Source organism: Psammomys obesus, unplaced genomic scaffold (assembly GCF_907164565.1).
Source record: "Psammomys obesus unplaced genomic scaffold, mPsaObe1.curated_primary_1811, whole genome shotgun sequence".
Lineage (NCBI taxonomy): Eukaryota > Metazoa > Chordata > Mammalia > Rodentia > Muridae > Psammomys > Psammomys obesus.
The window spans coordinates 23,425,324-23,436,284 of record NW_026596073.1 but is presented as its reverse complement, the minus strand read 5'-3'; the positions used below and the strand labels follow the sequence as shown (position 1 = coordinate 23,436,284).

Below are 10,961 nucleotides of genomic sequence, written 5' to 3'. Positions count from 1 at the left end.
GGCTCCCTACGCACAAGGAACAAGTCCCAGAATCCCACCGGGACTCTAACTCCCAGAAATCCATGCGGCAAACCCATCCGGGAAGCGTAGAGGGCTCTCTGCGGACGAGACCAAATAGAAGAATAATGGGGGGGAACAACCATGGACGTGTGCGCCCTAGGGGGCGTTTTTTGGTTCGTTTGTAGAAAATTTTCTGTTTAGAAGCTACATTTCACTACTTAACTGATGAGTTTACAAGTCCTCCCCCGTTTCAGAGCGCGTGGCTGGAGGCCGGCGGATGCCGTGCTACCCTCGCCTCCCCCGTGAGGGTGAGAGCGCCGGGGCTCGGTGGCTCCGGCGCCCGCCCTGCCGCGGAGTACGGGAGCGAGCGTGGAGGGCGGAGCCGCGGCGGGAGGCGTGTAGCGTGGGGCGGCGGGAGGAGCGCGGGGAGAGGCGCCGGGAGGAGCGCGGGGAGGAGCGCCAGGTTCGGGCTGTGGCGGCCGGGGGACCCTTCGCTCCCCGCCGCGGGCTAGGCGCGCTGCTCGGCGAGTTGGGCGGCACGGCTTCCCGGCGGGCTCGGGCGGCCGAGACCCTCGCGGCGCCCGGCGCTGCCCCGGCCCCCTCGGCCTCCGGCGGCGAGGCGGGGGAGTGAGGAGATGCCGACCCAGAGGGACAGCAGCACCATGTCCCACACGGTCGCGGGCGGCGGCGGCGGGGACCATTCCCACCAGGTCCGGGTGAAAGCCTACTACCGCGGGTGAGTGAGGGCGCCGAGCGTGGGCGGGCTCGGCCCGGGCCGGCGGGCAGGGGTCTTGGCGGCGATCGTGGGGGGCGGCGAGGGGCGCGGCTGGCTGCCCCCGGGACGGATGAGTGTGGGTCTCCGAGGAGTCGGCGGAGAAGAGTGTAGGTGCTCCCGGAGCGGGGAGGACACATCAGCTGACTGAGAAATTTGCAACTGTTTCGGGGCTGGGTGGACTGCGGAGGGCGAAGGAAGCCTCTTCGCCCACTGCTGTGGGTTCGCAAGCCTGGACTGCTTCACTTAGCTGGCTCTTTTCATTACCCACAGGCCTGAAGCCTCTGATTTTGTAAATCAGGTTTATATCTGTTCTTCACCGTGGGAGAGCTCAGGAAGGGAGTCCGAGAGAGTCAGTATGGGTGTTAAAGTTAGCACTACTTTTTAAAGGATGTGCATTGGATCCTCAGATGCGGTCAGAATTAAGTGGCAAATGTGCCGATCCACATTTTGGCAGCCCTCGGTTAGGGCGATACCGAGAGGTGAGAGAAGTCGAGGCTTTAAATCCTAGAAACGGTCTTTACTCACTTGGCTATCAAAAGTTTAAAACTAATGTGGCTGCCAAAAGTAATCAGTTCTGGGATCATTGTGTCAAATCATTTTCTAGCATGACTTGTCATAAAGCCCTTCCCTTCCTTTGAATTCAGCTTATGGTTTGAGATAGTTTAGAAGCACGAGTGAGGTGAAAGGCCATCGTGGGAGAATAGGGATAAACAGAGAACCTGACTGCTTGTCCAGGCAGGAATAAATTGCTTTTAAAAACTTCAAGTACTACACGGTTCAAAAGTGCTGTGCGTGCTTTTACATTCCTGAGGGGATCAGTGAAGATAGCAGACCTTTTTCATATCTTTCTTGTTTTCATTTCAAAGAGAACTTGAGCTCCATGTTTTAATGCTTACAAGTAAGGCTTGTGTATTGTCTTCCGCTCTCTGTAACATTGACAGATTTGGGACTAACTTGTAGGACTAAGAGTAGGACTAATGTTGTTTTTACTTAAAACACGGGGAAGAGAGGTTTTGACTTTAAGGTAGTCTCCCTGAACACTTTTTTCTTTATTTTTCTTGGAATTTTTAAAAAAGTTGGTAATTGACATAAAAACTGCTTTAGTCATTTTGGTTCATGGTCATCCATAACAAACTTTGAAAGATTGAAAGAACCACACCCCCTTTTCCAAGAACAAAAGAACTTTCTGATAATTTGAGAGAGATTTTACCTTAGAGTCATGGTTCTCAACCTTGCCAGTGCTACAGACCTTTAGTACAAGTCCTCCTGTTGTAATGACCCCAACCATAAAATTATGTTGTTGCTCCTTCATAACTCTAACTTTACTACTGTTATGAATCATAACAAACATCTGTGGTTTTGGATGGTCTTAGGCAACCCCCGTTTGACCCCCAAAGGGGCAGTGATCCACAGGTTGGAAACAGCTGCTTTAGAGTAGGTACCATTTTACAAAGGTGACTGTCCATGGCTGTTAGGTGTAGAGACGAAGGATTTTTAAGAAGCTGTCTAACTGACAGGCTAACAAACCAAAGTTCAGTATGAGGCCATGAACATAATAGGAAAGTGCATATTGTGTAAAATAAAGTGTATAAAAGTGCGGCTTCCTGCCCTCCAGTCCCGGCAGCCTCTACTGTTGGTGGTAAACTTGTGGTTCTTCTGCAGGTCGCATTGATGGGGCTGGAGAGATGGCTCAGCCATTAGGAGCACTTGCTGCTCTTCCCGAGTACCCAGATTGAGTTTGGAGCACCTGCATCAGGTGGCTCACTTCCTGTGACTCTAGTTCCATAGGACCTGATACCCTCTCCTGGCCATCGTGGCAACCCCCCGTACGTGTGACCTGCCACACACATATACATAAATACAAGTAAATCTCAAAAAAGGCACAGTCATGTTTCTTGAGGTACCGTCTTTAGATAGTATTTATTGATTACTTACACTGGAAGATGAACATTAGAGTGTGTAGTACCTTCTGTGTTCTGTCTTCTGCCTCAAATTTTGGTTGTTTAGCTATTGTTTTTAGTTTTTTAATTTTTTTCTTTTTTTTTTAATTAATTACACTTTATTCATTTTGTACCCCCCCCCATAAGCCCCTCCCTCCCCTTTCTGCATGCATGCCACTCCCAAGTCCACTGATAGGGGAGGTTCTCCTCTCCTTTCTGATCTTAGTCTATCAGTTCTCATCAAAATTGGCTGCATTGTCCTCTTCTGTGGCCTGGTAAGGCTGCTCCCCCCTCAGGGGGAGGTGATAGTTTTTTTATTTTTTTATACTTACCTTCCAGTGGTGCTCCGTGAAAGAACAAGGAATTAATGCTTTTTCATTTTTCCCAGTTTTTTTTTTTTTATTAGTTTGACAAGTGTAAATAAGCACATCATGTAAATCATTTGCAAAATTTCTTTGGAAAGAAATCAGTGTGTTGAACTCTAAAAATGCAGGTATTCCATAGGGGTTTTCTTTATTTATTGCTTTAGTTATTAAAATAAAGAAAACGAGAATATGGATATGATTTTTTTGCCTAAAATTTTTTCAAGACATTCTAGTTAATATTATCTTTTAAAATTTAGGAAATTTCATTGAAGAAAGACAAAATGCATTGTCTATAGTGCTTTGTAATCAATAAAAGCATCCTAATAGTACTTTTTTTTCAAACCTCCTCCAAAGACAACCTCAGAACTCTCAACTGTACCATTTTCTGTTCTCTGAGTTAGACATTATGATTATATGTTTATTAACAATAATTAAACTGATGGTTATATTACAGTCAGCTGCTTATTAACATTGATGAGACCAAAATGAGTCACCAGCAAGAATAGTTAACAAAGTAAGTTGGATAACAAATCCCATACGTGATTCCAAAGTAGACTCCCTTTCCCTTATACTGGGAAATAAAGGAGGGTTTGCATTTGAAAAATGTTTCTGTGTACTGCTCCATTGGTGGAGTGCTTGCCTAATGTGCGTGAGGCCATAGGTTCCATCCCAGCACTGCATGAACCTGGCATGTAGGACATTAATCCCACCCTCTAGGAGAGTCAGTGTGAGTTTGGGACCGGCTTCAGCAACAAGAGATTTTATCTCAGCAACAGAAACCACCCCCAGAGAAAAATTTCTTTTCATCAGCTCTTTCAAAAGAATACTGTACCCTACTCCTTCTGTCCAACGAAGGTTGAATCTTTGAATATTATCTGTGAATGAATTACGCCCTACTTTCGAATATATGTGATTTTTAGAGAAAGTGTCTGTCCTAAAGATAAGAGGCATGCAATTTGACTTTTTTTTTTTTTTTTCTAGTTTTCCACAAGTAGATTTTTTTAAGTAGGAGATTTTTCTGGTTTGTAAAAGCACAGAGACTCTGGTTTAACTAGAGACCAGCTAAGAGTGCCTGTGTCGTGGGTCTGCACCTCTTTTTTTCCCAACATGGGAACTCTTCAGTCAGTGGCCCTTCTCAGTCTGACAGTGCTGAAGGAGGAAGAGAAACAGGTTTTTTTGGTTAGTGATAGGTTGCCTTTGTGTGCTTATCCTTATGTAAAGGTATTTGTGGGATAGAATTTAACCAGGTAATGCCTGGGCTACTTGTTTTACATTTTATGTACAGGAATTTAGCAGAAAGCTTGTAAAAAGAGAGGTAAGCCATTATTGAACAGTAATTACAGCCCCCAGGACTCCTTTTGCGAACATTAACTGTTTTTTGGCAGTGCAAGGGATCTTACGCATGTTTGCAGCCGCTCTACTGCCAAGCTGTGTCCACGGCCCAGGATTGACTGTGCAGATTTGGAATGTAGAGTTGTTTGCATTTTTCCCCCTTACAGTGAACAAGTCCTGTCAGGTCTTGTTTTTGAAAGTATTGCAAAATTACTTTAGCTGTGGGCTTTCATCATCAGAGCTGAGTGTAGTTCAGCTGGTGGAGGACTTGCCTAGTGTGCACAAAGTGCTGGGTTCTGTCCAAGCACCACTTTAAGTCATGGTTGTGCCTACCTGTAATCCTAGTACCCATGGTGGAAGCAGGAGGAGCAGGGCTTCGCAGGCTCATCCTTGGCTACATATTTGAAGGACAGCATGGACCATGTAAGACTCTGTCTCAAAAATGAATGAAAGAAAGTGTGTGTGTGTGTGTGGGGGGGGGGGGCGATGATAGAGTGACAGTCAGGTCCATGGAGCAGTTGGCCCGAAGCTTGGCCAAAGAGAAAAGAACCCTCAGAAATCTTGAAGTGCTGACGCTGAGGTCAGTGGCTTGGCAGCACTGAGGACTGAAGGAGGAGTCGGAGGAACTGGGAGGCCTAAGGTGAGCACTTGCACACTCAAGGACTGAAGAAGAAACAGAAGGAAGCAGCTCCTTAGAAAATTCTCCCCTGGGGAGAGGTGCTCGCCTCACTATCTCCTCCTCCCCTCCTTGATAGTCTCTGGGTAGTTGGCTGGCCTCAAATTCACTAGTAACCCAGGCTGGCCTTACCCTCTCTGTCCTTCTGCCTGTGGTGCCTGCATGCTGGGATTATAAGGTGTTTAGTAACACAGTTTGTGTGTATGTGTGTGTTCATTCCCTCTCCTTCCTTCCCTTCCTCTCCTCCTCTTTCTCTTCTCTCTCCCTCCTTTTAGCTCTTCTTTTCTTATATAGGGTCCCATGGAGCCCAGTTTAGCACATGACGTACTCTGTAACAGAGGATGACCTCGAACTCCTGATTTTCATGCCCCTGCATCTCCCTAGAGGTGGGATCACAAGTGTGTGCTCTCACACCTTGATTTTATGCCAGACTCTGACCCAGGCTCTCATGCATGCTAGGCAATCATTACACCAACTTAGCTATTTTTCCTTTTAATTTGTTGATTAGACATTGACATTTTGTTTCTTAAGATTGCCAGGTATTTTTCAATCTGTTGTTTATCTGAAGATTTTTACATTTGTATAATTAAATCTACTTTTTTTCTCTGTGTGTGGTTCCTTGGTTTGTTGCCTTAGGTAGATATGTTTCTTACTTGTAAGTAGTCTATAGCTCTGTAATGTGCAGATTTTTAAGTAACCACTTCAGTATATTTTGGGGTATAGTCATTAGTAGTTTTTTTTATATAACTTATGTTTTAAAGTTCTACTAACACTTTTTGAAAGAGGTCTTTTGAAATAACTTTGATGTACTGTATTTCTCATAATGTGCATAGATGACTGTTCTGTGCCATTGATTTGGGGAGAGATCTGTTTAGTACATGCCACCATTTGATTATTACAGTGTATAGTTTTAATGTGCTGTGGGAATTCTCCTTTATTTAATCTTCTGTTCCCAGGGTTTTTGTTTGGTTGAGTATTATGTGTTTTACTATGAACTTCTTCCTACCACAAATGGGGACTTTTATTTTCTATTATTTTGTATTTCTGTGGCCAAAATATGTGACAAACAATTCAAGGAAGAAGTTGTTTAGGCTCATGATCTCAGAGGGTTCAGCTCATAATTTCTTGTCCCCATATACTTCAGTGAAACATCTTGGTGGGAAAAGCCTGGGGCAAACTGCTTATATCACAGTGGACTAAGAAGCAGAGAGCAAGACCAGAAGTGACTATTGATAAACTCACAGAGGTCTCTTCCTCAGGGACCTGCTTACTCCAGGTTGACCTCATCTTCCAGTGTTTGCACAACTGTTAAAAATAGTGCCTCTGAAACAGGATGGGAGCCTGCTATAGAGGGCCCACTGAAAGGCTCCACCTAACAGGGGATGGAAGCAGTGGCTCACAGCCAAACTTTGGGCAGAGTGTAGGGAATCTTATAGAAGAAGAGGGGGTGGGCATAGAGGGACATGGAGGGGAAAGGAGACCAACAAAGCTAAAGGATCTGAGCCCAGGGGGTCCTGCAGAGATCGATGCACCAGTGGAGGACCATGCATGGAGAGGACTAGATCCCCCTGCTCAGATGTGGCTGATTGGCAGCTCAGTCTCCATGGGGATCTCTGAGTGAGGGGAGAAGGGGCTGCCTCTCTCGTGAACTCAGTTGCCTGCTCTTTGATCACTTTGATCACTTGCCCCTGGTGTCCTTGCCAGACCACAGAGGAAGAAGATCCAGGCAGTCCTGATGAGACTTGACAAACTCTGGGCAGATGGCAATGGTGGAGAACTCCCCTTTCAGTGGACAAGGGAAAGGGGATAGGGGAGAAGAGGGAGGGAAGGTGAAACTCAGGGGAGTTGAAGGAGGGGGCTTCAGTAGGGATATATAATGAATAATAAAAATTAAAATTAAAAGTACTGCCTCGAGCTATGTATTAAACATTCGAACAGTAAGCCTGTGAGGGACATTTCCATTTAAACCAGAACTTATAGGCTTATTTTTCTTTTTTTATTTTACTTGGAGTTTTAGTGTGTTTCCTCAACTTCCCAAGCAACTGGGGCTGTAGGGCATGCCGTTGTGCTCAGCTTTGTCACCAGTTTTATTTTGGTTTTTCGAGACAGGGCTCTTGGTGTAGCCTTGGCTGCCGTCGACTTGCTTTGTAGACCAGGCTGACGTCGAACTCACAAAAATCCACCTGCCTCTGCCTCCTGAGTGCTGGACTTAGAGAGGTACACCATGCCTGGCCTACTGTCAGTTTTGTATGTTTAAACAGAACTGCTGTTTATTTACCATTTCTTGGTTAACTATGCTGGAATTTATCAGATAATGTCTCAGTCTTGCTGCACCAAGTTGTGTAGACCAGGCTGGCCTTGAACTCACAGAGATCTACCTGCCTCTACCTCCCAAGTGCTAGGTAATTTATTTGTTTCTATTTTATATGTTTGAGTGTTTTGACTCCATGAACCCATGGAGTTCAGAAGAGGTCATCAGGTCCTCTGGAACCGGAGTTTTGGATGGTTGTAAGCCATTGTGTGGGTGCTGGGAACTGAACCCAGACATCTCTAAGATCAACAAGTCCTCTTAACTGCTGAGCCATCCCTCCAGCCCTGTTGCTTGTTTTTTTTTTTTGTTTGTTTGTTTGTTTGTTTGTTTTTGTGGTGGCCATGCTGACTGGGTGACTGGGATCTCAAAGTAGTTTTAACTTTTGTTTTCCTGATGGCTAGGCATGTTGTGTATTTTCCATGAATTTATTGGTCATTTTGAGTTCTTCGGAGAACTGTCTTTTCAGTCCATTTATTAATGGATGCAATTTTTTTTTTTTTAAGTTTTTCTTTTTCCCTAAGGCAGGGTTTTTTTTTTTTTTTGTTTGTGTGTGTGTGTGTGTGTGTGTGTGTGTGTGTGTGTGTGTGTGTGTAACAGAGCCCTGGCTGCCCTGGACTTGCTCTGTAGTCCAGGCTGGCTTCGACCTTAACAGAGATACACCTGTCTTTGCCTCCTGAGTGCTGGGACTAAAGGTTGCTCTACCAAACCTGGTGATTTTTTTTGAAATTTAATTTTTGTTGTTTCTTACATATTCTATATATTAATCTCCTATCCTATGTGTTGTCAGCAAAATTGCTTTTTTGTTTTTTTCGTTTCTTTTGTTCATTCTGTGGACTGTGTCTTTTCACTGGTGATTGTTTCCTTTGCTAAAGAGGTTTTTAAATTCACATATCCTTGTCTATCAATTCTTGGGATTATTTCCTGTGTTACTGGAGTCTTTTTCAGAAAGTCCTTGCCTTCGCATACATTTTTAAGTAGCATTTTTAAGAGCTTTAGATCTGACATGAAAGTTTTTGATCCACTTTGAATTAATTTGAAAATGTTTACCTTTGTTTTTTTTGTCTGTGCAGTGTGTGTGTATAAGGGCACACATGCTATGGTGGGTATGTGGAGGTAGAGGAGAACTTTCAGGAGTTGGTTCTCTGTTACAGTTATTTTATAAAATGGTATTTCTCAGTTTCTCTCTTAATCTGGCCATCACACAAATAATTGAGACTCTATTACATTACAAGCTTCACAGCACAAGAACTGAACACTCACCAATCTATTCTTAATCCTCTAAAATAATCTGGCTTTCTCCCAGTGCACTCCTGATCTCACTCCCGGCCTCTCCTGTGGCTGAATCCCCTGTTTCTTCCTCCCTCTCCTTCTCCCCTGGCTGGCAGGAAGTCCAGCCCTAAATTCACCCCTCCTCATTGATTGTCACAGCAGGGGACAGTTGGGGAGCAGTGCTTACACAGCATTGGGACAGGAGAGTCTCAGAACAAGGATTGCAACCAGATATGGAAGGTACAGAAATCAGCTTTTGAAATACACGATAACCTTATGCCTGTAGTTCTCTCTACCATGTGGGTTCTGGGATCAAATTCGGGCCTTTAGGCATTATTTAAGCCCTTTTACTTGCTGAACCATTTCACAGGCCCCCATTTTCATTTGATTTTATGGGAATTACAGATAGGACTCTTATTTTAGTTTTATACTACACACTGTATATTACTGTATACTAAATGTAGAAATCTAAGTTTCCGAGTACTACTTAAAATTAAAGTATAATTACATCATTTCCCCCTCTTTACTCCTTCCAACCACTACCATGGTTCCCTTCCCTCTTGCTCATTCTCAAATCCATGATCTTTTTTCTTTCTCTTTGTTACTGTTATACACACCCACAAACACATGCTCTTGTGTATATAAATGCATAAATGTATAAATAGAACATGTTGATTCTGTTAGTGTTACCTGTATGCATATGGTTTCAGGGCTGACCACTCTGTTTTGGATAACTAAATAGGAGCGCATCCTTGGGCATCCTTGGGAAGATGAAATCCTAACTCTCTGAGCAGTCCTTAATTGCCTGAAGTTCTTTCTCAATGGTGGGCTCTGGTAAGCTTTCCCTTTCCACATTAGCGTATCTGTTGGTGGTGTCCTTTAGGTCTTGTTTGCTCAGGCATATTATTTGAGGTATAATTGGTTTAGCTTCCCTCTCATTTCTAGGAAAGAGACTCACAGCAGTTCCTGGTTCTGGATCTTATAGTCTTTCTATCCCCTCTTCTGTCTTTTGTGGTGTTCCCTGAGCCTTAAGCCCAGTACCATCTGTTAAAGAGGCTGTCCTTTTTTCCAGTGTATGCTTTTGACACTTTGTCAGCAATTGCTGTGTGAGCTGTTTTCTGTGTTCTGCTCTATTGATTTTTGTGTGTCTGTCTTTGTACCTGTCTTTTGGTACCATGGCTCTGTAGTGTATAACTACAGATCAGACACTGTGATACATTTATCATCACTCTTTCTGCTTAGGATCGAAATAGCTATTTGGGGGATTTTGTGTTTCCATATGAATTTTAAGATTGTTATTTTTAGTTGTGTGAAGAAATGCAACTGGAATTTCATTGAATCTAGAGATTATTTTTAACAGTTTAATCTTCTCATTATTAATTCTGCCAATTAATAAAAATGGAAGGTCTTTCCATCTTATATCATCTTCAGTGTCTTAATTTTAACTGTAGAAGTCTTTCACTTCCTATATTAAAATTATTCTGAAGATTATTTACCTTTTTATTTAGAAGATACTATGAATGGGAATTTTTTCTTTCCTGGATTATTTCTGGTACATAGAAAAACTACTGATTTTGTAGTTGTTGTTGTTGTTTTTTTTTAATCCTGCTATTTTGCTGTGGAAATGCTATAATGAATATGATTTTGACTTTTTGCTTTCCTGCTTGTATTGTTTTTTTTTCTGTTATAGCTCTAGTTTAAAGATTGACTATTATTGACTAGGAGTATGTGAATGGGCAAGTGTCTTGTTAGAGGAAACGCTCTCAGTTTTTCCCCATTTAGTATAATATTGGCTATGGTTTGTCATATAGACAAACCTTTTCTTTCTTTCTTATTCATTAATTTGTGCATGTGGTGCATGTGTAAATGTGTATGTGAGGGTGTGCTCACCTATGCATGTACACATGAAGCAGAGCAGGTGTGTCAGGTGTCTTCCTTGATTGCTCTCCACCTCGTTTTTTGAGCCGGGTTCTTGAACCTAGAGCGTTCCACTTTGGCTAGACTGGTAGATCAGCGAACCTTGGACCCTCCTGTCTCTGCCTGGTTCTCTTCTGCACAATAATGGTCTAACACATGCTTGCTGCGATGCTCAGGCTTTGCCTTGTTTTGTTTTTCTAGTGTGAGTGCTGGGCATTACAATTCAGGTCCTCTTCCTTACATGGCAAAAACACCACTGAGTCATCTTCACAGACCCCATTTACAGGCTTTATTATGTTGAGGTGTGTTTCTTCTATTAGTTTCTTCAAAGCTTTTATCATCAAGGTGTGTTGAACTTTGTTGAGGGCTGTTTTTG

General features: G+C 43.4%; 1 protein-coding gene across 1 annotated transcript in view; it reads left to right on the top strand.

The window, feature by feature from the left end:
- Positions 1 to 442: 442 nt before the first annotated feature.
- The window catches only part of Prkci (protein kinase C iota), a 61,938-nt gene continuing 51,419 nt past the window's right edge, over positions 443 to 10,961 (top strand). The window contains exon 1 of the mRNA XM_055626043.1: positions 443 to 736. Within this exon, the coding sequence (XP_055482018.1) occupies positions 636 to 736 (101 nt within the window). The 5' untranslated portion in view covers positions 443 to 635. The remainder of the gene's footprint in view (positions 737 to 10,961) is intronic.